The 27,948-nt window shown below is 51.3% G+C and overlaps 1 protein-coding gene and 1 long non-coding RNA gene across 7 annotated transcripts in view; one reads left to right on the top strand and one right to left on the bottom strand.

Annotated features, from left to right (window-relative positions):
- The window catches only part of LOC129561531 (neuroendocrine secretory protein 55), a 52,924-nt gene extending 41,799 nt beyond the window's left edge, over positions 1-11,125 (bottom strand). For 4 of the 6 annotated variants that reach the window (XR_016039136.1, XR_016039137.1, XR_016039140.1 and 1 more), the window contains exons 1-2: positions 10,003-11,125; positions 9,670-9,838 (exon numbers count right to left, since the gene is read on the bottom strand). Coding sequence is in view for 1 of the 6 variants with exons in the window: in XM_088843906.1 (XP_088700032.1) it covers positions 10,045-10,770 (726 nt within the window). In the remaining 5 variants the exon portion in view is untranslated. The remainder of the gene's footprint in view (positions 1-9,669; positions 9,839-10,002) is intronic. The other 2 variants (XR_016039138.1, XM_088843906.1) reach the window with 2 other exon arrangements.
- LOC148775395 (uncharacterized) lies at positions 332-12,953 on the top strand. The gene is made up of 3 exons (XR_016039141.1): positions 332-700; positions 2,265-2,449; positions 12,456-12,953. It is a non-coding gene; the product is annotated as an uncharacterized LOC148775395 (long non-coding RNA).
- Positions 12,954-27,948: the final 14,995 nt, after the last annotated feature.

The following is a 27,948-nucleotide window of genomic DNA, read 5'->3' as shown; positions in this document are numbered from 1 at the left end:
GACAAAGTCGGACCCTGGTAACGTTTGAAGCCCCCCTCCCCCCGCCAGGGGCGTATCATCTCAGCTCTTCGGGTCAACACACTTCCAAGTACCAACACTGAACTTTGGTTCAAACTTTGGACAACTACCCCCACGCGTAACGGCTCAGCCTTTTGGGCATCCACGGAATGTGCCAACTAGGTCGCAACAGTCAACTCACTCCCCTCCGACCCCAGTGCTGGGTCAGCCATTGGGCTGGGGTCACGCCAATCAAGGCTGCCTAGCGAATGAGCAGGGGGCGTCAGACCGGAAACCGGATATGAGTGGGAGGTCCAATAGGGGGCGCCGCGTTGGAACGCCCTAAGAGGTTGTGCCGGTGGGGTGGTTAGGAGCGGATGGTGGGCGGGCGTATGGCGGCCAGGCCTGGGCCGCCACGAGGCCGGCTGGCCCTGTGGGGTCACTTCCTGATGCCCCAGGGCACCGAGGCTGAAAGGGGAAGTGGGGTCTCTCTGGGAGCAGCCGTCGTTCTCGCTGATGGCGGTGGGCAAACCCCTAAGAGGGATCCGCTGCCAGGGCGAGGCGAGGAGGAAGCGAAAGGGCCTACAGGTAGAGGGCCAAGACCCTGAGGAGAAAGGGGGCTCACAGCCCCGATGCAGAGGAACAGCCCCAGATGGATAAGGAGTTGAGGTCGCGGGGATGCTGAGCCCTGCCGAAGTGGAAGGTCAGTAGGCGTCGCGGTTTGGAGCCTCAAGGAGGCCGCGATGGGGGCCCTAAAGGGACGGTTTACACTCACCAGGCCTCGTGCGCAGCCCACGTCACCGAGGCTCTTTCCCACAGCACCGTTCAAAAAGGAATGGGTGCACAGAGTCTGTTCTGCATCCCCAGGAGCCTGTAGCACCTGGATTATTTGCCAGGAGAGCACACGCACTGATGGGATGAAGATCGGGCTGACAGCATCCTACCTCCTAGAGGCTAAGCAACATAAAAATGAGAGAAAAGACCCCTCAACTGGGGCGGGGGGGACCTTATTGGAGAAAATGGAGTTGCAGATGGGCCTCCACGGAGGGATGGATGTCTAGGCTGTGAGCAAAAGTGGGGGGATGGGAGACGTCGGCCTGCCACGAACAAAGATCCAATAGTAAGAAACATGGCACACGGCTGGGTAAAGAGAACAGGTCACCCGGCCGGGCCTGGAGGGAGCAGTGGGAGAGAAAGGCAGGGAATACTGGATAGTGTTTCTCTGAGGATGCCATGGAACAGTAGGGCAAGCAGTTTGGAGGCTTCTTTGGTAGGAAATGAACAGATATTGAACTTTTTTTTATCCTGCAAGTGAGGATTTGAGCCTAGTTTTAGGGCAGGATTGAGGTAGTGGGGAGGATGGCCCTGATGAAGAGAGCAAAGGAGGCCCTGGCTGGTCATGACCTTTAAGGGAGAGAGAAACACGCACAGTGACGGAAGCAAGAAGGCTGGAGGGAGGGACTCAGAGGGATCCCAGAGGACCCTTCAGCAACTCCCTGGTGCAACATGCAAGCGGCAAGGGAGTCCAGTCTGGCACCTGGGATGGAGAAGTCAGGGAGGACCTGGAGAAAAGCTGGCATGGTGCCTAGCCAGTCTGGTTTTGGACCTGACAGAGGGGAGAAGGAGGTACAGTCTGGGTGGAGATTTCTTTCAGCTTATTATTTAGGAGGACGGGACCAGAGTCAAGATAAGACCCCAAGTTCAAAGTGACAGTTATCCTTATTAGGATATGAAATCACTCGATCAGATAAAATCTTCAAGGGGAGAAATAAATTTGGTGATAAGACTCTCAAACACTTGGAGCCCTGGAGAGAAAAAGGGGGGACGTTACAGGAGAGAGTGGTGGGCGTTGGAAGGACCGGGTGGGAGCACGCCAGAGGGAGGAAGTTAAGAATCGGTCAGCATAGCTCATCTAGATGGTGGTTTCTCTGCCTCTGCACTGGTTCCCTTCTGGGGCCAGGGAGTTCTGTGCTGTGGGGACAGTCCCGGGGACTGGAGGATGGCTAGGAGCATCCCTGGCCTCTACCCACTAGATGCCAGTAGCATCCCCTTCGTTGTAGCAACTAAAAATGTCTCTAAGTTTTGCCAAGTGTCCTCTGGGAGGCAAAACCACCCCCAGTTGAAACCACTGCTGTGGGCTGAGAAAGGACCCTTAGACTCAAGTAGCAATTGCCTTAATTTAAAGGTACATTAGGATCAGGAAGAAAAGATTGCGGCATTTAATCCCAGTGTCCCCCTTTTGTCCACTCTTGTTTATTTCACTGTAGTGATTGGCTACCAGAATCTGAAAGCCCCAAATCTCTTGGATGAGTGGGGATCAGAGCCGAAGCTTCACCACAAATCAGAAGTGGGACTTGAGAGACTGGCAGAAGGGTAGCCAGATGTTGGAAGAGCTGGCTAACCTGAAAGGCAGCTGGGTAGCCTCGCCACAGGGACCCAAGAAACCAGTATGGTAAGAGCTGGGGGTGATCAGCTGAGGGGTTAACTGATGGCCACTCTGATTGGTGGGACTGTCTGGCGAGCCCATTCAGGGCTAGTGATCTTGTTGGCCAAGACAGAAATGTGGCCTTGACCTAGATGGAGATGGCCAGAGGGCACAGTTTTTAAGATCTGCCATTATGATTTTATAATCACAAAGTATTACTGTAGGCATTGATTTCCGATTCTGAATGGATTTCTATCAGGGAAGAGGTAAATGTTTTCTAGAAATGAGCACAAAGGGGGAAGGAACATTAGTTAATGGGTTCATGTGGCCCAGAAGAGGAAGGCAGAGACTAGGCAGGGGCCCTGAAGAAAGACTGAGCTGGGGTGAAGCTGCAGGCTGGGGTTTGGCGCCCACCCAGCAGGGCTTGTGCTCGGGTCTGCAGTGAAATGGTATTCTGAGAGGAGGAAAGGCTGGGCTGTCAGCAGCCAGGTGGAGGTTTCTTGAAAATTGTGTATCCTCAACTACTTAAAAAGAATAGAGTTTCTACACTTCATGCATTGAGAAAGGATGGGAAATACAACGCATGTTTCAGTCAAACACTGCACTTCTAAGGAAGTCAGTCTGTTCAGACCTGACAGCCCAGGTGCCACAGGGAGTGATCACCTGGCTTTTTGTAAAGAAGTAACACCAAATGGAAAGACAGTATTTCTTCACTGTTGACTCTTAAACAGCACCAGTGTCACCTGCAGGGACATGGCCCCCTTCCTTGGTGGCCCCACATGACTCCCTGCCAACCCCCCCCCAACTCCATCTTCTGCTCTATTGATGCCTCCATGGCAGCACACATCATAATCAGTGAACGATCGTCAGTGTACTTATGTCTGGAGGTTCTTACTCATTGCTGAAGGCACATGGCCTATCCAGATTGTAAGTAGCTGCCTATCAGCTTCCTGTTTTAGTTCATCCCTATATCCAATAAAGAGAAAGCAAAGTGGAAGAGGGTCCCTTGAGAAGGAAGGAAGGTAGGCAAGAGAGAAGAGACCAGAAACCAGGACGAAAAACGATCGCTTTTCCCCTGGTGGTGGCATTTCCTCCCAGGAGGCGGGGGGATGGTTGGCAGGGGGGCAGTTTGCAGAGCCTTCTCTGCAGCCCCCTTGTGTCATTAGCTGGCAGTGGGTTACTGTCAGGTGAGGAAAGGAGACTCTTTTCACCAGTTGTGAGGAAAAGACAAAAGCAGAAATGAGAGGACAAAGGGAAGAGAATTCAGGCAATGGTTACGTTTCTCAGCCTCCCAGTGACAAATGTTTTCTGAGTGCTGACTGAGTAGCAATAAGACTTTGATGCTGTTCAATTAATTACTGTTCAATTAGGACTCGCTGTGCCTATCCTTTTACCTCCCAGCATCTCCTCTGCCAGCCTCAGCCGGTGGAGGCAGCAACAGCCTACTGCTGTCTGCAGAAGGGTCTGCGTGACCAGGCTATTTCAGCAAATGCCAAGTGCAGGGAAAATGCCTCCAATGGATGAGGCTTAGGAGCAAGGCGCAGAGCTGACATTACAGACAGTGGCAGCCGGAGGTGTGAAAAGACTTGATCTCAGATTAAAAAGCCCCAGGGGCCAAGGGTTCCCACCAAGAATCCAGCCCTCTTTGTTCAGCTGGCCCCTTCGTTCAGCTCACTAGCTGTCTTTGGTGGCCCTCATCTTGGAACGGCCACCCCCATTCTGCAGCCAGACGTGAGGCTGGCACCTGACCCCCTTGCGATTGTAGGGTGGGTCCAGACATTCTCTACAGCCACCTGGATAGAGCTGTGGATTCCTCCTCTAGGCTGGCTGATGGTGCAGCTGAGAATCCCAGGGCAGGAAGTGGCTGTTCCAGATGAGAGGACCACCACCACCCTGGGAAGGGGACCAAGGGGGCAAAAGCTGGGGGCAGGGAGGGTGGGAGCAAATCCCAGAAGAGAAATTTGGCTTTAGGGGAAGCTCTGCTTGAAATTTGGTAATTCTTGGTGGAAATTCCAGGCCCCCGGGGGCTTCTTGGCTGCATGACTTATTCCCCTTGACTTTGTAAGGGGAATGGTATATTTCACCTTTGTGCACAACCTCAATTACCCAGAGCAAAGTCTCCTAATGAAATCTAATTGACACAGCAACATAAGCCAGGGCACTCAGAAGCCGGCTCTCGCCTGGGGGAGGAAAAATTTGTCTTCTTCAGCTTGGGGGTGCGTGGGGGGGCAGTCTTGGACTCTGTGATCCTCACACCCCTCAAGTGTGAGATTCGGGGACTTTTTCTGAACCAGAATCCAGAACTTAGGATTTAAATCATATAAAGCAAGGTTTCCTAGGTTGTAAATCTTCCCATTTGATTGAAGCAATTGAGGTGTATATATGACAGCTCAACTGCACCTATGAAATTGAAATTTCTGGGCCAGGCCTGTAAGAGACTCTCAGGGGAACAGTGACTGTAGGGTGACTAATCCACTGTCACCCTCAGCTGTGAAAAATGCTCTTCCTAATACTAAGCTGATGTTGAAGACTGCCATGGAGGCTCCTCTAAACCTTTTCCTCCCCAAATCTCTCACTTCAGCCTGTTCTTTCCAGCGCTGACACAGGTTCTATGACCCCCATCTCCAAACCTCAGCCTTCTTTCTTCTCAGGTGACTCATCTCCCTCCATCTTTCCTTTCTCCTGTGATTTCCCCTACACTTTCCTTTTGTAGTCCTCAAATCTCCCACTGAATTACAGCACTGCACGCCCTGGAATGGGGAGGTGGGGGTGCTGCAGCACAAGCTCCTCTCAGATGTCCTGCCTTTACTGGCTGAGTGCTTTCAACAGGTGACAGTGGCCCCGCACTGCACACTCTTGGCCTTGGGAGAACTAAGTCACTATACTATTTACTTGGGCTTCTCTGCTATGTGAATTCACTAGCACCAGTATCGGGGATCTTGGGGGGAAAAACACGAGATTTAAAGAAAACAAACATCAGTAAAATTCATCTTATATATCACCTTGTAATATGTAGCCCCCCACAAAGGTTAAAATACAGAACAAAAATGGGATGTTAAATCACTTAATTTGACATAAATTAGTTTTTTTAAACAGTTAAAAAAAAAAAATCTCATGCATTTGCAACAGAGGTAAGATTGGTTTGGGGGAGAGTGCAAAAAAACCTTAGCTATTCCGAGAGCCCACAGTAGAGAGGCAGATACATGGTGTATCTCTGAATCTGTGGGATTCACATTTCATGAATGAGGACTAATTCAGAAAAAAAAAGTCTGGAAAAGCTCCTGGGAGGGAGCGATAATGAAGGGGGAAAAAAGGTTGAAAGAAAACTGGTTTATCCTAACTAGCTGCAGCCTCTGAGCCAATTTTTCAGGTCAGTCCTCATCAGGGCACTTGTAAGTGTTACTAAAACATACACTCAGCACTTGTGGTCAGTTTGACGGTGGGAGCATTTGTCTGCTTTCTCCCCAAACGGCGAGCATCTCCAGGCTGCCTGCCACCACCCTGAAAAGCCTATCTTCTGACCCTATGATGAAGGAGGGCAGATGAGCAAACAGCACGCCTAAAACAAACAGTAACTCTGAAGCTTAACAGCTACTCTTCAGAAGGCCATGCACCCCCCCATCCTTGTTAGTAAGAGTTGTGGTGGAATTCTGAATTCTCTAACCTGTCTGCCTGAATTCTCTAAATCCTATTTACAGATTTTTTTTCTGACTTGGTTCTGCACCATTTTTGCCCCCAGTGCAAAACGAGATTTGAGAAAATCAAATTAGACAAACACAAAACAGAAAGATTTCTTCACAACTGGTGTTTTTATTTTATCAACCTTTCATTTTTTTTGGGGGGGGGGTGCTCTTTAGCTTTAAAATCATTGATCTGAGTCAAATTGGGCAACTCTGGGCTTTACTTAGTCACCCTGCAGGTACTGGGAGCAGAAAGGGATGCTAGGACCCGCTCTTCAGCTCCTTCATGTTCCACATGAAGAAACTGAGGCAGAGACCACTGGGCCTGACCTCAGGCTGCAGGCAGGGGTGGGCGATGAGCCTGAGGTCTTAGACCCAGCTGTCCAGCTCTGGGGCATCAGAATTTAGAAAACAGCGTCATTAATGGCAAACCCAAAGAACAGGATGAGGGATTCCAGCTCTCATTCTAAAACGGGATTAAAGATGTAATTTGAGAATCTCATCGCCTCTTTGCTGGACAATTTTTAAGGGAAGGGCAGTCCTTGAGTTGGCATATGACATCACTCTGGAAGCTTGATTTGATTCTAGTGATTTGTTTGTAATCAGTCACCTTTCTGTTAAGGGACATACTTTCCCAGCCACCAAGATTTTTGCTCAGTTTCCTCTCTGTAGCCTCACTTTACATGAAGCGCAGTGATAATATAGAAAAACAGAGTAAAATCCATGCATTTTTTTTTAAAGCTCATTTCTTACCAACACTGAAGTTTCAGCTTTCTTCCTCATTAAACCTTCTATCACAGCTGCTAAAACTGAGGCTAAAGAGTAAAGGGGTGATAGCAGTTTCAGGGAAAAAGTTTCTAGTGCGTTAAACAGACATTATCTTAAAACAATTCCAAACTTTAAAATTCCCGAATTCTGATAAACACAGATTAAATGTTTTTTTTGCCAAACCTTAGAAGAAAACCTGCATCAGATTGTTGACATTACACGGTATTTGAACTCTGATGCATGATTTTCCAACTCAAGTTCAGTTAAAAGAACACTTTTGTCCAAGAAAAAGCACATTTTTATTAAGCAAATGATTAATGGAGCAAAACAAAAAAAATCCTGAATATTGGAGCCGACCATTTAACCAGCTTTATTTGACTAGTTTTCCCCTCCCCATTCTCTCTTCCTCTCCAATGGAAACCTTTTAACTGGCTGGTAATTCACCCCTGTGGTCAACTCTAAGGGCTGCTTTTTGGGAGCCGATTTCCTAAGTTGCAAGGGCAAATAAGGCTATTCAAATGCTAATGCCTCAGTGCAGCAGGGCGAGACAAAGGGCTCGTTGGGAGACTAGAGAGTGGGGAATGCTTGGAGAACTTGCCAGAAACGCTTCTGGGAGAGAAAGGCAGCTAAACACCAGTGCCATAGGTAGAAAGAGGGCTTTTTGAATCGTGTGTGTAGCAAAAGCACCTCTCCGTGGGGTGGGGGTCCTCCTCACAGGGGTTTGGTATGTTCCTCAGGTGTTCTGTATGTTCCTAATGACTCTTCCACCCTGGAATCAGGATGGAAGGAGGGAGGCTGTGGGGGAAGGGAACTGAGTGGGGGAGGGTAACAGGTTTTTTCAATCAGGTAGTTCATGGAGGAGTGTCTGAAAGACGGCCAACAGTGCCTTCCTGGAAGGGGGAACCAAGCCCCTCCAACTAACCTGGTATAATGCCTACAGTTAAGAAAGCCACCCTCTCCCGTGCAGGCTTCTGTTTAAAAAACAGCCCGAGACTGGGGTGACAGGTGTGGGCATTGCACTGAGGACTTTTTTTTTCAACTTTTATATGCTAAAGCAACATGCTAGTTTCTATAATGGAAAACCCAGCTCTGCAGGAAAATAGTCCCCCTAGACTCTCCAACCTGGGAGGGCAGCCCCCACACTGTAAAGCCAAGGGCATCCTGACCGCAGCCGCCTGTTCACCAGAGACCTTTTCCTGGGTGAGCTCAGGCTGCCAAGACATCACCAGAGCAAAAGCCAGCACGTTCAGTGCCTCCGATAGGAACACTGCGCCGCCGTTTTTACACTAGGTAGAAGTGTCAGGTTTGGGGAGCCCCATTTCACCTAGGCAGTTTTAAGCTTTCAAGCCAAAGTCCTAGGCAGCCTCCAGACTTCTGGACACTTCCCCCGCTGCCCAGGGAAGCCCCCTCGCTGCTATTTACTAGTTAAGACCGGAGCAGCATCCAAGAGCCATTAGTCAGCGCCGCAGCCCACCAGAGCTAAGTTTTGGGACGGCGCGACGCCTTCCCCCGAGCGGAGACCTGGAAGGAAGACCCCTTAAGATATATTCTGAATATAAGCCGAAACCTTATTTTAGGAGTCTAAGAACCCGACCCGCCTTTTCAAGTCTCCAAACGCCTCACTTTCCCCCCAAATCCTTCTCATCAGAATAGCTCAAACCGGCACCAGACGAGATGCCCGCGCACCAAGAAAAGATCAATTTCCAAGTCGGGGGACGTTTTGTAAATACATTTTCACTAACCAGTCTTTCCCCCCAGGATTGGCGAGAAAGGCACACTTTACGCACGGAAGATGCGTTACCGGATTGCGGCCGTGTATGTGTTCCAGCTTTGCCTTCAGGTTCCAGATTCCAAACTTAGCCCCACCCGAGCCAAAAATGGCCGGTGCGCGCAGCCTGCCCTCCCCTCCTCGAGGCTGCTGGAGCCTCCGGCCCCTTCCTTCTCTCAACTAATCACCCAGGGACTTGCGGCGGCTCCTACACCTTTCCCCAGCTCGGCGGGTGCTGCGCTCTTTCGGAATGCGCTCTTGGCTATGCGCTTTTTGGGGGTGCGTTGTGGGGTTCCCTGATGATAGGCGCGACTCTGTCTCCAGCCTGTTCCTTGTTCTGCTTTACCTTTCCGCTCTCGACCACCTCGCTGACCATTTAGCTACTATCTAACATCCCCAGGCAGCTGCGCAAAAAGCCCGGGACCTCTCCAGCCAAGATGTACCCAGCCTCACCATCAGACCAGCTGCGCCAAAAGGTTGGCGATGCCGCGACACGACCACGTCTGCACCCCCAACCCAGGTAGCCCGTCGGGCACCTCCCGAGACTCCCATACCTCCTCTGCCTGCCCTCCAAGCACAGGTGACTCGTGGGAAACGGCCGGCTGGCTCGGAGAGGTCGGCTACGAGGCACGAAGGCAGGTGCGCACGCTCTTTGCGGCGGTCTCTGGCCCCGTGAGCGCCCGGGGACGGGTGGTGGCGGCCAGGACTGGTGCGTAGCCGCGAGGGGCACTGGTGCCGAGGTCCCGCGGCTCCAAATTGGCAGCAACAGGTCCTGGGCTCCAGGCCCCAAGTGCCTGAAGCGCCGCGCGCGCGCGAGACTTTCCGGGAGCGGGCAAGTCTCCGGAGTTCTCACCCAATCCCAGCCTGGTTACTTTTTGCACATTGCAACAATGTCGCTACACCGCGGCGGCTCTGCTTTCCGAAAGTTGGCGCGAGCACTTCTGAACCACGTTTTTGGCACCCGCCATGGCCAACTGGTTTGAGACTAGTTTCTCTAGGAGGGAAAAAAGCACGTAAAATAAGTGACTTACCCGTGCCTTCTGGGTGTGCAGCTCGAAACCTGGGGTGCGCCCGGGATTCAGTCGCGCGTCCTGGACACCAGCTCGGAGACGTCTGGCCGTTTCCAGAGGGGCGCAAAGACGCCCTACCGTCCAACAAGCGTTTGGCCACCTGGGCGCCCACCGGCACCCTGGGGGAGATCTGGGGAGCCCTTCCCAGTTGGTCCTGTGCCCCTGCCCCTCTCGGGCTGGCTCACTGAGCCCGCTGTCTTCCCGCTTTCCCTCTAACCTGCCTCTCCTCCCTCCCTTCCTCCCGCCGGTCCTGCACCGACCCCAGACTCCCCAGTTTAGCGGTGGACAACCAACCTGGGTCAAAGAACACAAGGAGAATCCGGGGCGCGTCTTCCATTAGTGACGCCGGATGGGGATGGGCCCCCTTTTGGAAGGGGATTCGGGGGATGGGTCGCGGCGGGTGGGCTTCTTCGGCTTGCAGCGGCGCTGCTGCTGCTTCTCCTCCTCCTTGGGCTCCTCAGACTCTTCGGGGTCCCTCGGATCCCTGTCCTCGGGCTCCTCCCCTTGTCTGGGGCTCTCAGACTCCTGAGTATTGGGTGGCGCACGATTCGGGGAGGTGTCCGGGCTCCGCAGCCTCAAGGCGCTGAGACGCTCAGTGAGAGACTGGTGGAAGGTGGGGCGCTTGGGCACCACGGGGCCCCGATCGTCCTCCGGCTCGGTCTCCGGCTCAGTGGTGGGGGCGGTGTCAGACTCGGTCTCGAATTCGGTCTCGGACTCGATTTCAGACTCGGACTCGGTCTCGGATTCGTAGTCGAACTCTTCTTCCTGGTACTCTGGGCACTCAGGGAGGGAGGGCTCGAGGTCTGTGTCCTCGTGGTCAGATTCAGGGGGCTCGGGGAATACCTGAGCGGCAGAGCGGTGGTGGGCGTTCAGGAAGCTCCGGCGCTGGGCAGCCGCGCGCTGCTGGGCGCGGGTGCTGGAGGTGGCAAGGGCGCGGAGGAGCGCGATGGAGCAGGAGAGCCAGAGGAGCGCGGTGGCTGCCCGGCGGCCTATGGGTGGGCACAGATCGTTGTAATTGTGGCGAGCTCGGCGCCCTAGCTGAGGTCGGGATCTACGATCCATCCTCACGCACACTCGGCGAATCCGACCCACCCTCTGGCTCTGCAGAGAGCAGCTCCGAAGCGCATCGGCCGCTAGAGCCGAAAAAGGTGCCCCTCGCGAGGTAAGAAGCTGGGTCCGGCGGTCCCAGCCCCACCTCGGCTTGAGGGGAAAAAGGGAAGCACCTACCTTCCTGACCACTCAACTTTCTAAAGCTCCGCGCCTCTGCTTGCCTCTCTGGGCATAAAGAAGGGATGGGAAAAGGGGTGGGAAAGTCCGTCTCCTCCGGGGCCCCTCTCTCTAAGTCTTAGACTCTGCAGCCTAAGACTCCGGAGAGGTGCCTCCGCTGGTCCTCTCGCCTGGGAGAGGAAAGAGGAGACTGAGGCGAAGACAGACGGGGCTGAGAGGTTCTGCAAAGTTGCGCGCCCGGACTTCTGCCGGGCATGTGCAGTAGGGAGGCGGGGGCGGCTCCCCGCGCGCTGCGCGGTGGCGCGGAGCCGAGGCTCAGACCCTAGTGGACCGGCAGGTGGCAGGAGGGAACCTTGTTTGAAAGGTTTTGGACGACGCGAGCGGCGGGGGACCAGGAGGGTGTCATGGAGCAAGCGAGCCAGCCAGCGAGCCACAGGTTAGAGTGTTTGCGCAGCGGGGCATGGGTTCTCCATGGGGTCCGGACCCCTCCCCAGCTTCTCCAGGGTTATTGATAAATTGAACAAAGCCTGAAGCAGCTAAAATTTTTTGCAGATATTCTGTATTCTGGAGGAATGAGCGTCTGTACGTCACTATTAACTATCCAGTCCGGGGCATTTTCCAAGGGCTTAATATTATAGTTGGAAAAGGGTAATCTTAATTGCCTAATCATTAATCGTGAGACAACTTTGGCAGATCTGGTCTAGAGACTGTAATTTGCAACGTTTCCAGTCCCCTCCCCAATGCGGTCTGAAGCGACTAATTAATTACGGAATGGTTAGATAAGCATCTTCACTAAAGGATGCCCATAGACAGACGAGGTGATGGTTACACGTTCCCAAACCCGTTGGTGGGCCACCCTGAGCTCTAGCTGAGAACGCGAACCGAAAGTCTCTCTTTGCTCAGAACATCCCTCAAGGAAGATCTGTGTTGATGTTCAGTACGTGCAAACCAGTTCGCCGCCCCTGGAGGGCGCTGCAGGGCGTCCGGCTATCAAGGAAACCGCCGGGTACCGTTCATAGCTCTTTTCATAAACAGGTTTTCAATAAAGTGCGGTCATTCAACAAATACTGAATGCCTAGCTCTTGCCAACGTCTGTTCTAGGTGCTGAAGGTGGTAGACTAGGAAGAAGAGGAAAGGAAAGACAATCTCATATTAAGGAGAGAATCTTGAGGACTAATCTTATGTTAATCAAATCATTAAACCACTCAGGACCAGTCCTTACCCATCAGCATTGTTTAATCCAGTATGCATTCTACGTGAGAAAATTTATTGGGTCAACCAGAGTATTGAGGCTCGGGGACAGCTAGACCCCCCTCGGTCATATCTTTGAACCCCAGAGGAGATGAGACTGTCTCTTGGCCCTGGAAAAACAAACGAGCTCCATGTTCTCCTGGAGGGGGTCCCTGGAGTGGTCCTTGCTCAGGAAAGGGTGGTACTTTGGAAGCTTGGGGGTTCCAGTTGCAACTTGACTGCTGCTTCTGCCCACCTCGTTCAAATACAGAGCATCCCTTTTGCCCTAGTGACAGGTCCACCGGTGGTACAACTCAGCAAAACCATCTTCCTCAAGTCTGTGCAAGTTGTCTTTGAGTCAACGTGGCGGAAACTTGAAGAGTCCATGAGGTAAATCTTTTTCTTTTCTTTATGGCTCTGCTGGGTCTTTATTCCTGCACTTGGACTTTCTCTAGTTGTGGGAAGCAGGGGGATACTCCTCCTTGTGGTGCTTGGGCTTCTCATTGCGGTGGCTTCTGTTGCTCAGTGGTTGTGGCTCATGGGCTTAGTTCCTCCATGCCACGTGAGATCTTCCCGAACCAGGGACTGTACCTGTGTTAGCCCTCCATTGTCAGGCGGATTCTTAACCACGGGACCCTCAGGGTAGCCCCTCCTCTGTGAGGTAATTCTGCTTTACCTTCTGTGGTCTTCCACAGTAGTGTGCCCTGCATCCACAGCGGCTCCTCAGCATGGTGGGGTGCACCCTCACTGCTTTCCTTCCCTATTCACCGTAGAGCTGTCAAGCCAGAGTTAAGACCTCAGTGAGATCCTAGCCACTGTTTTGGACACGTAGAGGTTTTATATCTGTGTCTTGGCTGTGAATGGTCTTGAATGTTCCTGACCTGGCTTCTCGGCAGTGCCTGTCTTGTGTCTTGAGTTCATTGAGTTCGTTTGTAGCATTAAAATACTGATTGGTCTAATAAAGTGGTATCGATTTGCAAACCTCGTCAAAGGGCACATGTCTGCATTCTTGTCGTGCCCTCCTCCTCCTCGGTCTAGAGCGACCGAAAGGGTTTTACTGTCACAGATGTCTGGATGGCACCAATCACATATGGATGTTATTACAGGACAGGGGACAGGGTCCTTTGGAGCTATAGATCTCAAATCCTGATCTCTCAGCCCCATCCTGAGACATTTCCAAAGGTTCTACTCACATTGACCCATCTGCTTTCTTTCTTTCAATCAGTGCAGCCCCCCTGACAGTGGGTGGAACATAAAGATATCATTCAAGTGGTTCTCAGGGCACATTGGGAAAAAATCAGGCAGATGTGGGTGCTGCTGAATGCCCTTTCAATGGAGACAAATGCCAGCTGTCAGCAATGAGGAAGATTATGATTCTTTAGTGGACATAAGAAAGTACTTCGTTTTGCAGGAGTGCTTTCTGCCTGTAATGGAGATGGCAGCTCAGAGCCAATACACTAATACAGATACACGAGATTGCCTGCATTATTAAAAAATGTGCATTACATAATACATAGTTTTGGACTAAAGTCTGCATTAGAAATGCACTTTCTTTGCAAGATGCATTTTAATCAACAAATGAACATTTAACAAAGCACTGCATTTAGAGCCCCAGTCATGTATAGTTACAAGTACATTTCCGGCGTTCATTTGACACGGGCTCCGAGAGCAGGAGGACCACACTAAAATACTGTTCTATCTCATACTTAGTGCCGAGGCCAAGCAAATGGCTCCGTGCAGAAAACGCTCTTTAAAATGCATTACGTGTATGACTTTAAAAGTGCTTGCTGCAGAGTGAATTTCAAAAAGGAGCAAGTGGTGATGAACAACCTCGGGTTGTTACCAGGCTAAGGAGCGAGGGGCTGTCTGCGGTAAATAAAGTGCAGATGTATGTCACCTGCGGGGCTCAGCCGGAGGGTGGCCCCTGAGCCCATGGGATAGGGAAATGCAGTTCCCAGTTCATCGTGAAGAATATTATCTCCAGCCCTTTACAGGATCATCCTGGGGAAGAGGCACTAAGATGTCTTTTATGTGGCTTGGGAAGGTAGAATTAGAAACTATGGGACACAGTTCCAACAGGCTGAGATGTCAGCTCAGCCCAAGGAAAAGTATTCGAACAATTAGGACTGTGAAATGGAACAGCTGTCAGGAGGTGGTTGGCTGTTTGTCAGGAGCAGCATTAAATCGAAGGACAGAGGACCACATATTGGAGATGTTTTCCCCAGGACTCCTGAGCTGGGTGGAATTAGAACCCCATGCTCACTGAGTTCTTTTCAAGTCAGAGTCTGATTTCATGAAAGGGGCCTGGAGGCCCTGGGAGAGGAGCTGGGGGCTGTATCAATGGACGAGTTCTTCCAACTCGGCTTCTATTTCAGAGGCATTTGAAAGTGCAAGTGGCTCAATGGCAGGAAGGAATGTCTGGGTGGCAGTTTCAGGACACAAACAGGTGTTAACCAGGGAGCCTCGGCCAGTGGTGGGTGGGCCTTTTGTAACCAAGGTGGGACTCTGACTCTCTGTTCCACAACTCACTGGCGGAGAAATCAGCCGTCTGTCTATTTATTATTTTGGGCCTCTTTGCCTCCCTGCCCTGAGCTGTCTCAGAAATTAAAAATGAAATTAGGTGTATAGCAATTGCACATTGAGTCACTTCTGTGACCAGGACAGTCTTCCAGGCCTTGTGGGGAGATGGAGGTGATTGAGAGGGGACCAGGCTCTACCATTCAACAACATGCACGTCAGTGGGAAATGCCCCCAGTTATTAAGAGAGTGGATTGCCAACAGGTGGCAAGTCCTCAATCCTTCCCAGATGGGCAAACCAGGGAGGGAAGCTGGCGGGCAGTGGTTATGTCAGGGAGTGTCCATCTGGTGGATTTTTGCAGGAGGTGGGCTCTTTCCTTGTCCGACTTTGAGACTTTCTTTTCTTTTCTCTTGTTTGAAGCCATTAGAAGGCTTTCAAGCCACGTGCCTACTGTGTGCAAAGCCCGGCTCTGGTCCCTCTGGGGAGACAGATGACTCACATGAATTCTCAGAAGGCTTGCCGGGCCATTGTCACAGGTCTCCTCAACACCAGCACATTTTCCAAGATGAGACAGAAGATAAAAGATTGGTTCTGCTCCTCCAGGCAAGTGGGTACAATCACTCTTGAACATATTTTTTGGACAATCATTCAAAAAGGTTATTTTTGAAGATGGAGAGCTTTTCAAACTTTCCTTTGGGTAGAAATGAATTCAGGGAGTTTGAAGTGCTCCCCACCCCTGACTGTGACAATCAGCCAGAAGGCTCAACCCCTCCAGCCCTGGGAATTTGGCGTCAACCTTCCTGCCTGCCCCCTACAGAGGTCTGGGTTTGTCTCGCTTCTCTGAGCACCATGTCACTTACTCAAACGGCACTGGCATTGATTGGCTCTCACCAGTAGAAAGGGCCACAAGTCCAGGCCCGTGATTTTGGGAGCACTCCCATCCAGAGCAGAAGCAGACAACAGGGGGAAATCATCACCTTTTTGACCTGGCTGGCTTCTGTTGTTGGGATTCCGATTTTCCATTGTGTGTCCCCATGCAGCACTGCTGGTGTTGTCCTGTCACGAGTGGCCTTCCTTTGTCTTGGTTTTGTGCTCTCTCAGGTTCTTCCACCAACCCTACATCCACCCACCTGCCCACCTGCTCCTGTCATGGGCGGAGCAATTTCTAGGCTCCTGATCCAACTGGAAGTGTCTGGAAGGCCCCTCCCCCAGGCAGGGTGTAAGCTTGGGTGGCCAGGGCCTCCTGGGGCGGGACGCCTCCCTTCCTCTGCCTTGACTCTGGCTCTCGGCTTTCATGTGATGTGGTCCCAGGTTCACACTGGACTCTGACTCTGCCTGCTCTGTCCTGGAGAAATGAGGACTGGGCTCGGTCACCTGCCCTGCCCCAGCCTGCCTGGTGCTTTTCCATGGGCAGTGCTGCCCACGGCCCAAGTGATGCAGTGTGAGCTGTACCCTCTGCCCTGTGTGGCAGCCCCCCGTGGGGATGGTGGGCGGTGGGTGAAAGCACTGCTGATGGCAGAGGACACTCAGCCATCAGGAGTGTCCTCAGCACGCAGTTTTGCTTTTGTTCAGCTCACCCTGACTCCCACCTTGTCCCCCGGCCACTGGCATTAACAGACAGCCTCCAAGTTGTTTTTCTCTCGCTGCTGAGGATCTGACTCACCCCTTCAGGCTTGGTCCTGGCTGGGGGCGGGGTGAGGCAGTGGCGGGCCAGAGGGAGGGAGAGAGTCTGCTGGTGTCATGGTTCAGGCTGCTGCTCGGAGCCGTCCTTTGAGCCCGAGCTCTTCAAGATGTGATTAGACCAATTTTACACGCCTAGTCACTGAGGCTCGGGTAGATTGGGACTGTTTCTATATGGGCAAAGTGAAGTGGAGAATTGAGGCAATTATCTTCAGGCAAATGACGCTGGGCTCTGTAATCAGTCTGTTCTGATAACTAGGGAATCAGCCTCATTCATGGTGGTGGTGCTTGAGTTGAGGAGGATTCTAAGGTATTTGTTTGTTATTTGCACTTGGCTTTGTTTTTCCCCAAGGCAGTCAGGGGAGGTCCATCCTGCAGACACAGATGCAAGTGTCTGTAGGCTGTGGGACCTGTCAGCCAGGCAGGGGTGGGAGGTGCTCTGGACTAGCTCCAAATGAGCAGGTTCACGGACTGCTGGAGTCCGACCTCTGCTTCCTGCTTCTGGCGGAGACCTACCTCCCCTTCTTCCCTCATGCATACTCGTCCTGAGAGATTGGGCCAGAGGATGGACAAGGTCACTTCCAGGGCCAGGATTATACAGGTCTCAGCAGGCCCACAGTTAGACACGAACTGCTGGAGTTAATGAAAATGTCACAGAACTAGAAGAATGAGAGAACAGGTCTTCTTCGATCAGAAGTGAAAACTCACTCTTGACTGGTGATGACTTCTGGACCCTCTCACTTCCATCTGTTTTTTGTTTTGGGGGTGTTTTTTTGAGGGGGAGGCCTAAAAGTCATTGTAAATTGGGAGGTTTTCCCTTTGCTGGTCTAGAAATTTCTTCCTGAAAGAGCCGACACTTCCCTCCCAGCTCTTCACTGGTGAGAGAAGGAAAAATAAGACTTTGTTTTCCAAATGGCTGAGTCTGATTGGTTTGTGGCAAGTGAGGACTTGGAGAATTCCTAATTACTTTCTGGAACAATCTGTGTAGCTGGGAAGTCGAGGGCTGCGTGGGGCCTGCTGGATGCCAGGCAGGTGGGCCAGGGCCCCTGACTAAAGAACTCGTAAAATTCTCTGGTGCCCGCTGCAAACACTTCTGCCACCCCATCCCCACACTCCCAATTAGAGAACAAGGTGAATCTGATGAATTTCAGATTGTGATTTGGACAGCCTAGGGATGAGGAGGTAGGGCTTGAGATGACCATAGGGAAGCACACAGGAATTCAAAAGTTTTTTTTGTTTTAGATTGCCAAGAAATCTTCATCTTTGTCACTTTGAAATTTTGTGGTATTGCTTGGTTTGGTTTAGTCGCTAAGTCGTGTCCGACTCTTGTGACCCCATGGATTGTGTAGCCTGCCAGGCTCCTCTGTCCATGGGATTCTCCAGGCGAGAATACTTAGAAACTCTAAAATGTCCTGTTCCAAATTAAGACAAGAAGGTTTTGAAAACTATCACTCTGTTTTCAGACTATGGGGACAGTAGTGGGGCCTGTGTATTTTTCTGTTGGTAGCGAATTTGTTTCTGCTGTATTAAGTTGTGGTCTCTTTCCGCAGTGTTTTAGTTGGTTTAATCATCATTTCATACTATAGTTTAAGATCTGCTGGGGCAAGAATCTTCTGTGTGCTCTCACAATCCTCTGATGGTTTTGCTCATTTATTTTTCTATAGAATTTAAGAATCATTCTTACCAAATTCTGTAATGACCCTGGTGATTCCTTGACTGGATTTTGAGTCAATCTATAAATTAAGTTGGGAAATAGTGTTGTTAAGCCTTCAGCCAGAAGTTTGGTCTCTTCTTCGTTTGAGTTTCTATTTCTCACATTAAGGATTTGTGTTTTCTTTATGGAGTTTGATATATGAATATGTATCAAGTTTGTGGAGTTTGATATATGAATATGTATCAAGTGTTTCCCAAGTGTTTGATATGTTTGTTGCTATTGTGAGCAGAATCTGCTTTATCATTATATTCAGGCTGTTGATTATTGTTTATGGAAATGGTATTGATTTTTGTGCATTTTTCTCTTGTTTTGCTCCCTTTAGAATTGGTTGGTTTATGAGGCATCCAGGAGCTGCTCCAGCAAACGCTGAGAGGTGGCTGTGGGAAGGTTTGTAGAAGAGAATCCTGTAGGTAGGAGAGAGTCCTGCTAAGTCACTGGTTGACAAATGCCAATGCACAGTGGAGTGAGAGAAATAAAGATGATGTTGTGGGGTTTCCGTCAGGTTAAATGTATTCCAGGAAGGGATTGTCCTTGAGATGGAGGCTACAGAAGCTTCCCACCTTTTGGTATTTCAGTGTCATTTCTTTTTGGATGACAATTGATAGCAACTTGGGGCTTTTTGTTGGAAGATATTAGAGGACTTTTTAGAAGTTTATTTAAAATTTGGTTTTTATTTAGTTTTTTAAATGACAGCATATTAAAAAAAAAACTCGTTGGCAACCTAAGTTAGCATTCCATATTAATTTGAACATTTTAGCATTTTCTGAAATGTCAGGATCAGGGACTTCCAACTCATGTTCTTTTGGAGTTTTTCAGTTGTGTGTTATTTGGTAATTCTGGGCATTTTTAAAATTTAAACGTAAGTTTTGGTTTATCCTTTTGTCTTCTTCTGGTTAGTCTTGTCATGTGGTTAGATTCGTGTGTTTATTTCTTCCTTCCTCTTTTCCTGGCTTCTTCACCCTTGCTCTGTGTGTCGCCACGTTCCTGAGACTGTGTGAGAGACAGGAGTCTCCTCCTTTTCTGGAGGAGATGGGTGCAGTGGGCATCCTCACGGTGCTGCTTTGTTTAAAGGGGTTTTTTCAATGTCTTTTCTCTGAAACCACTCAGGTGGGTTTTAAAAGGAAACAGGGACTTCCCTGGTGGTCTCTCAGTTAAGACTCTGTGCTTCCAATGCATCCCTGTTCAGGGGATTAAGAGCCCACATGCCGTGTGGCATGACCAAAAGTGTACAAAAATAACAACAAAATAAAAGGAAATAAGATGGTATCCTGTGAGAGGAACTCAACTGAAAGGCTAGGATGAGAGACAAGAAGCCGGACTGGGAAGAGCTGAGGCTGGTGATGCATCTTGCCTCCTGCTTCATAGCTAACCAGTGGCACTACCTGTCCTGTCTTCTGCCTCCACAGTTGCAAAATAAGGTCCTTCTAGGTCCAAAGAAACCTACCTTCCAGGGTTTTGAAGGTGATCAGATGAGGAGAGGAATTAGCAAGCAAACTGGTACTGAGCTGCTGAAATGATGGCACAGCTGATGGTAGCTCAGGCAGTGGTGGTGAAGGCCAAGAAGCCAGGAAGGCGACGGTGCTCCTCCCGGACAGAGAGGCAGGAAGAACCTAATGGAAAGTTGCGGCAGCCAGTCAAGTTGGGTCTTGTGTCTTAGTGGCCTCTTATGTACCATATATTTATCCATTCATCTCTTGAAGGAAACTTTGATTGCTTCCATGTCTTGGCTATTGTAAACAGTGGAACATGTATCTTTCCGAATTAGAGTTTTTGTCTTTTCCTGATGTATGTATGGCCAGGAGTGGGATTGCTGGGTCATATGGTAACTCTGTTTTCAGTGTTTTGAGGACACTCCATACTGTTTTCCATAGTGGCTGCACCAATGTACATTCCCATCAACAGTGTAGTAGGAGGGTTCCCTTTTCTCCACATCGTCTCCAGCATTTGTTATTTGTAGACTCTCTGGTGTGAGATGATACTTCATTGTAGTTTTGTTTTGCATTTTCCTAATAATTAGTGATATTGGGTATCTTTTCATCTGCCTCAAGAGATGAAATCTTAGCTCCTTGGCTGTACAGGTGGGGAAACTTGAGGCTCAGAGGTGGGACCTGCTAGGAATGGCAAAGCCATCTCTTAGATGAGAACTTTTGTGATTCAGGTTTAATGCCTTGTTCATTCCGGCAAGTGAGGCGTCTTCACTGAGACGCGGACCATGAGCTGAGGGCTCGGATGTCAGCCCCTTGATATCAGATCTACTTTTTGTGAGCATCCAAATGTTCAGTTCCCAGCTTCACATTCTTTTCTTGATCACTTTAGAACTGACTTTCTGCCGGCTCCTTGTTAAAGAAAGAGCAGAGCAGGAACTGACCAGAAGTGGTTTGGAAGCTAGAAATAGAACTATACCTGCCCTTAGTAATCAAGCCTGGCAAAGTCCACCCAGCAGCCAGGAAAGGCTTGGGCAAGGTTAAAGTGAAGGTAATTTGGTGACACTTATTTCTGCCGGTTGTTCAAAAATTAACCCAACTCCAAAAGCAGCTGTTACTACTTAAAGCTTGTCCCCCCACATATGGAAGTTAGGTACAAGAAAGACAAGTCAGTTTTCTCAAGATGTCTGCTCCATGAAACCTGTGACATAGCAGCAGCTCCTCCCTGGCATTACTGTGAAAAATTTAATGTTTAATTACATGTGGACTATATGAACTAGTACATTACATAAGAAGTTTAAAATACTAACTAGAGCTAAAGGCCAAAGTCTGCCTTAATAACCCTCAACTTGTGACTATCTCCAGATAACCCACCTCTCGAATGCCCCTGAGGTTACCAACTTCACATACTGGCCAGTTTCCACAGCAAAATTGCTTTAAAAAAAAAAAAAATAGAAGTAATGTCTGTGCTACTTTGTGGCTTTTCACTTGGCCCTGTATCTTGGAGACCCTCGGCTGGGTCACGGAAGCTGCCTGGCTCTTAGATTGTCAGTCATTGTCTCTGTCTGAATAGAAGATGCTGATAGTCCCCGCCCCTGCCCCCCCCCCCCACTGCCATGCACTTGGTCCCTGTTAGAAGACCAGCCCCTGACCTTTCACCAGCTGCTGTGTATGTGTTCACAGGGGCTTCTCTAGGGTTGATCTCAGGCAATGCGACTGCTCAGGTAGATCTCACTGTCTACCTGGGTCACAGGAGACACGCGGCCTTGGCTCAGCCGCCCTTCAATACAAGGCCACCAGTTTGATCCCCAGCAGCACGTGTGACTCCACTCTCCACACCCCCCTGTTCTGGCTTGGAGAGCCCAGACCTCCCCAGGGTGGGAGTGAGGGCTTGGGGCTGGGTCTGTGGGGTTGTGACCTGGCCTTCATTATTCTTGTCTCTAATGGGTCAAGAAAAAACACTGAACTTCAGTGAATTTTATTTCAGAGTCTGCCACGAAGACAAAGGGTGGGAAAACCTCAATAAAAGATCTGAGAAGAGAGAGACCGTGTGTGCTGGGGTCAGGGCCACTTTTAGTTCTTCTTGAAGGTGACTGAGCTCCTGTAGAAATAGCACTGTTCACACCGCTACCATGGGGCAGCTGATCATTTTGAACCCAAGCAGTAGACCTCTTTTCCTAATCCTGGATCTGGACAGTTTAAGCTTGGAATGGCCACAATTTAAACAATGCTCTTCGGCCTTTTGAATCTCTGTCCTCCCCCTGCTCCTACCCAGCCACTCATTGCAGGCATAGACAAGTTCGTCATGGTGCACGACTAGGGTGACTGTGTCATCTGTCATCCAGGTGGGACATACTTGAGTATGGAAGGCAGTGCTAATGAGGAGGAGGGTGCTGAGATGGCAGGTAAACCCTGGCTTTCCCTTAGTAATAGTATTAATAATGTGGCACTAAAATACATAAGTAAAGGAGGTAATGCAATTAATAATATAATTATTCTTAACAATGTTTAAAAGAAGCCATTCCCACCTCAAAGTATTTTTCAAATAGGCTTGTGTGTGATGAGAGAGGGTCTGCGGTTGAGAGCACTTGTGGAGTTGGTGAACTGCCTGCATGAAGAGTAATGTGTTTGTTTCTTTCTGAAGTCACTATGGAAACTTGGGGCAAAGAGCAAACTCGGGAGAGAAAAACGGGAGCTTTCCAAGAGGTTCCTTGGGGTTCCTGACCAAGAGCTGAGACCTGTTGTTGGGGGCTTCCTTCAGCAGCAGCTTTGGGGGCGGGGGGCTCTGGGCTGGCAGAGCCGTGGAAATGCTCCAAAGCCCAGGATGTGGAGCCGGGGAGGCTCAGTCCAGCCAGGTAGCTGCCTATTGTGTGGAATGGCCACTTCTAAGTAGAGAACATAGTCAGAACTTTCTGAGCTCAATAGCAGCTTAGAAATTAGAGAAGATTTTGCAGTCTCTTAGAAGTGTTGAGATCATTTGTGCTCAAACTTGTTATTCTTGTAGCTTCTCGATTTTGCCATATTGCCATACTCTAGCCACGGAATGGTTTTCTTTAGGTTCACTTGCTTTCTTTACATAAATGAGTTTGGTTTTGAAGGACATTTATACCACCATCACTTAGCTCCTGGCTGAGTGTTTCTTAAATACACACCAAGATCAATGCATAGCTCTTAGAGAGCGGTGGTCCTCGTCCCTGGAAATCAGTCCAGACACTGCCTACATCCAGTCCAGCACCCTCTTCTCCCTGATAGATACTCGTGTGGAACCCAGAGGGGTTGTGAAAACAGGTGGTCTTCCTGTATCCCTCACCATCAAAGGGGACAGGTTAGATTTGACCCCAGGACCAGGGAAGGCCTCTCCTGGTGGACTTTTGGTGAGAAGAGTTCTCCTCCCACGCTGCAGCGCCCTGTGGAGTCTCACCAGGACCCAGTGGCTGGGGTGGGTCTGCTTTTAACGACACTTGCCTTCTCATAATACATCGACAGACGCAGTTGTCTTGCTCTGCTTTTACCATGACATTTGCTGTCACTTCACATACTTCAGTTCCGTTTGCAGACACAGCCAAGAACGAGGCTTAACGGGGGCTTCACCCCATGCCCCTGGCCTCAGCAGAGCCCGGGAGGGCTGCGGCTGCCCTTCTCACTCAGGGGTTTGGTGGGGGAGGGGGTCTTCCATCCTGCGCTCTGTTGTTGACTGACTGCCAGAAAATGCCAGGAAAGAGAGCATGTGCCTGAAAGGCCGTATTCAGACACAGTGAAGTTCAAAAGCAAGCGGTCTATGCACAATGAAGGCGAAGTGCTGTTCATGAGCAGCACACGGTCAGCCCAGATCAACACGTGTGACATCTTCACTGCCTCCATGGGACGGTGGGCAGGGGAGCAGGGGGTCCAGTCGATCAGGTTACTGCCTGTGCTTTCTTGGGTTGGCTGGAGGGTTACAAGGCTCATTGTGGTATTTTTAAACACTGAATTTAAAAGGTATGCGTCAGTGGAATGGGACATCTGACACCAATCTGGGGCACGCGAGGAGGGGACCCGATGTTCCGTCACCTGCCAGGCCCCACTCCCTTCTCTGCCAGAGAGTACCAGTGCACACTAGGCCCTCAGCAAACTTCTGCTGAATACTTTTTTGACATGTATATTTTTAAACTTGTTATGGAAGTTTCCACGCACCCTGAGGCAGAGAGGGGGCTAGAGCCCCAGCATGTCTGCATGGCCATCGGCCCTGGTGCCCTGCTTCCCTCGGTTGCCTCTGCCTTTGCTTTGGGTGGACTTTAAAGGATCTCAATTCCAGAAATCGTCTCATTTCATCCATACTCTTTATGAGTTCTTTTGGGGCTGTCGAGGCCACCCTCTTCCGTTCCCCAGGGGTGAGCATTTTAGGTCATGAACCTGCTTTCCTCCTTCTTCCCCACAAGACGTGTAATCACAGCACAGACCGAGGGGACCTGGCCTGAGAAGCAGACCTCACTCCCGCGAGCCTGAATCTCCCAAAGCCACCACCAGACGTCTGGGTTCCCTCTTAAAGGCCCCCAGTTGCTCACTGGAAATGTCCTCAGTTTCTCCAGTGAAGTGGACACATTTCCAGTGAGCAGGCAGGTTGCAGCTGTGGTCTTTCCAAAAGAATGCACACATGGAGCCTCCGGGGCCCAAATCAGTGTGATGTCAGTTGTCACCGTCCGTGTGGAAAGACTTTGCCCCCGCCAGCTGCCGGGCCCCCTTGTGCTCTATTAATCCCAGGGCCGTGGGGCCCATCGGGGTCGGCAGCCAGGCAGAGGGACAGCTGTGGTGGATACCGCACCACGCTCCGGGCATGTGCTCTGTGTCCCAGGCACACAGATGGTGCAGAGGCCCCCAGCCTGTGCCTGTCTTCTCCTTGTAGGGTCGGGAATGGGCTGGGCTGACAATACCCTTGACACAGGAGCCAGGTTAAGAGCTGTGAGATAGGGTGGAGGGCTTGGCCACTGCGTTCCAGGTCAGCTGACGCATTTATTGGAAGCGGTGGCATGTGCTGGCCAGTGAGACCCTGTACTCCAACAGCTGGGGGCACTGGGCTTTTATGTGTCAAGGCTGCACAGATATTTTTAATGTCCCAGGACACACGGAAGCCCAGTCGTGGCAGGGTAGAGGGGCAGGGGGGTTTGGAGGCCGCCACCTCACCATGGCCAGATATGGTCAGGAGAGTGGGGCGGGATTAGGTCTGGGAAGCAGCCCAGCATGTGAAGAGGTAGCGGGAAGGTCATGTGAGTGAGCTAAAGGCCCTGGCAAGCGGATGGGGGGCAGGTGAGGACTCTAAGCAGGTGCTGGGGACAGGGGACCCATCCGCGAGGGACAGGTCTGGAGGTGGGAGGTCAGCAGGACCCAACCCCCAGCTCAGAGGAAAGTGGGGATACAGCTTTGGTTCAGGCCCTGGTTTTGGCTGTAGAACAGACCTGCCTTAGCGCCCTACCCAATGCCCCCTGGGCAACTGTTCCTCTGCCTAGGACCTTTCTCCCTTCCCGCACAGGCCCCTAAGTGCCACCGCTGTTATTAACAGCAGAAATTCATCTGTGGACTCCCGCCACTCCAGAGGGGAGCTGGACGCTGCCCCCAGGCCTGAACCCACCCAGGATGTGTTTCATCCACACAGATTTTTTTAAAGTCTGACTTCTGTTAGCCGTGAACGTTTCAATCGTAAGAGATTTTCCCAAAAGCTTTGGAGATTTGACTTTTCTGGGCCTATGGGAGCCTTTGGGTGTCTGGGGCCTGCTGTCCACAGGCCCCGAAGCTGAGGGGCGGCCGCCCCCTGTCGGTGAGCCACAGACCCGCCACCACCTGGCCCCATCAGTCAAGGCTGAGCCGGCCTGGCCTCTGTAGGCATCTGCACTTGCCTCCTGCAGTAAAGTGGAGCTATTATTATCTCAGGAGGAATGAGGGCCATCAGAATTAGCCTCTGAGCGGCTGCCCAGGGCCTCCTTGACTTTGCCTTGACATTGGGCTGGGAGACCTGGGCTCATGGACCTACTGGGAGTGGCCCTGCCTGGAGAGGAGGCAGTGGAGGAAGGGGACAGTGAGCCTTCCCTGGGCCTTTGCCGAGCCCATGGGCCCAGCTAGGGGGCCTGGTTTTCTCCAGCAGCCACTTGGCAGTCTGAACAGACTCCACAGGGTCAGGGTAGTGACCATGGCTACATCAACATCTCTGCAGCTCTGGGTCTCTCAGCTGTGGTTAGGAAGGCACCAAGGAGGCTGGGCAAGGCTGAAGCCTGGGTGTGGCTCAAGGCACAGGGGAGAGAGAGGAGGAGGGTGCTGTGCTGGGGGGGCTCTCTTGGGGCCCTTGGGGCCTTGGCTGTGGGCAGCCCTCGAGTAATTCCTATTCCTGTGCAGAATTTCCTCCTGGTCCTCTGTGGTTCCGACTTCACTATTGCTTGTCCAGGCCCCTGGGAGGAGCCATAGCAGCTGTGACTACTGCTAGGCCTGCAGGGACACCTTCCTGGGGGATTGGGAGGTCCTCTTTTCTTGAGGAGCTTGGCCTAGAGAAGCTCGCCTCCTGCCTTGTTTATTCCTTTTTATTTGATGAATCTTTTCCCTGATGGCTCAGCGGGTATAAGAATCCGCCTGCAATGCAGGAGACACGGGTTCAATCCCTGAGTCGGGAAGATTCCCTGGAGGAGGAAACGGTTACCCACTCCAGTATTCTTGCCTGAAAAATCCCATGGACAGAGGAGCCTGGTAGGCTCCAGTCCATGGGGGTCACACACAAGTGGTGCCTGCTCTCTCCCAGGAGAATACATTCATTCACTCAGTCTTCACAGCAGTCGCATAGGGAAGCTGAGGCACAGAGAGGTCAAATAACTTGCCTGAGGCCACACAGCTGGAAAGTGGGGGAGCCCACATTTGAACTCAGGTGGTGGGTCAGACTGGAGCGGGGCTGGCTTCCAGAGGCCAGTGTCTGGGAGGCTTTCCCTCTGAGACCTGCTATGGACTGTGTAGTAGAGGGTCTCTGCTGCTTCTGGGCTCTTCCTCAGCTCTTGGGGCTCAGTCTGTCCTCACAGCTGGTTCCTTGCAGCCTGGAGCCCATGTGGTGGGGAGGGTGTCCCTGCTGACCTTACGGACACCAGCAGTGCCTCCTCTCCTCTGGCCCCCTTTGAGGAGGCCACTCATCCTCATCTTCCAGACAGGGTGATACAGGTTTTCCCGGGTTTTCTGACTAGTGAGGAAAGTGATCCTACAGAGAGGTCAGTATGAGAGCCACTTTTCTAGTCCCAGTGGGAACAGCAGGTACCTGGGGGTCAGCTAGGGGGGCAGGTGGGTGCCTGGTGCAGTGTGTCCACTATGATGGGGGCTCCTGGACACCCCCATGATCTCGCTGGAGCCCTGCCCATAGTACTGCTCTCTGGGTATCTTGCCAGGACTAGAGCCTTGGCACAAAGTGCCCCAGGCCCCCACCAACAGGTGGTTCCCCTTTCTTAGGAGACTCTCCAGGGTCGGTTCCTATGCCCACTCACCCTCCCCCACCCTGGACACTTCTTGGACCTGCGGCCCTGTGGTCTCAGGTAGGTGATGTGATGCATGTAGGTTTCCTTGTCTGCATGATGGTTGGGTGAGGCATCACGGGTTCCACCAGCTTTTTTCCTCCCATCGTGAAGGAGGCCACGCCATACAGCTCCCCACCCCAGCCCTGCTCTACAGCATCAGCAGGGCCTCGCGACTCCAACTCCTTCCTTTGGCCAAGTAGAAGGGCTAAGGCCCGCAGGAGTTAACTTCACACGGGTGATCTGTCTGAGATCATGTTGGAGGCCTGGGAGAGCTCCACTCAGCCTATTTCATTACAGCCTGCTCACGTTCACCTGAGAAGGGGCCCGTTCTCACAATCATGGCTGCTTCCCTAAATCAGCAGACAGCAGCCTGAAGATCACCCGTAAATGGCCACTGCGCTGAGGGCTGTTTTGGCTAATGGAAGGAGGACACCAAGTTGAAGATCCACCCGGGTGTGACCTTGGGGGTTGTGGGCATGTTGTGGTGTGTGAGGGGGTTGTTTATCCTGTTAACTCTCTGCCCCCTTCTCTCTCTCGCCCCCAAGCCTTTCTGCTTTCAATGTCCTTGGAGCCATCAGCAGCTGTGTCCCCCAGAAAGCCCTGACACTACTCTGTGTGGCACCACTGAGCCTCCAGAATGTCCTTCCTTGCTGTGAGATCTTAGTGCTTCAGCCTCTTCTTGATGGGCATCTCACCTTGCCCTTGAAGGAGAGCTTTGCTCAGAAAATAGAGACCTGGGAGGTAAGGTGTTGTCTTCACCCTCCAGTAGAACCCACCTGTCCTTAAGGGTCTCCGTGTTGCAGGGTCTGCAGATACCAGTTAGACTGGGGTCCTGTCTGGCCCAGCAACGGGCCTCTTAGAAATACCTCATCACAGTTGACCTTAGGTTCACGACTGGGCTGATTAATTCATGGTGCCCCCTCCCCCCACCCA

Source organism: Moschus berezovskii, chromosome 15 (assembly GCF_049115385.1).
Source record: "Moschus berezovskii isolate FMDL1 chromosome 15, NW_MosBer_1.0, whole genome shotgun sequence".
Taxonomy (NCBI): Eukaryota; Metazoa; Chordata; class Mammalia; order Artiodactyla; family Moschidae; genus Moschus; species Moschus berezovskii.
Note: the sequence above shows the minus strand (reverse complement) of the source record. Positions and strands in the feature narration are given on the sequence as shown.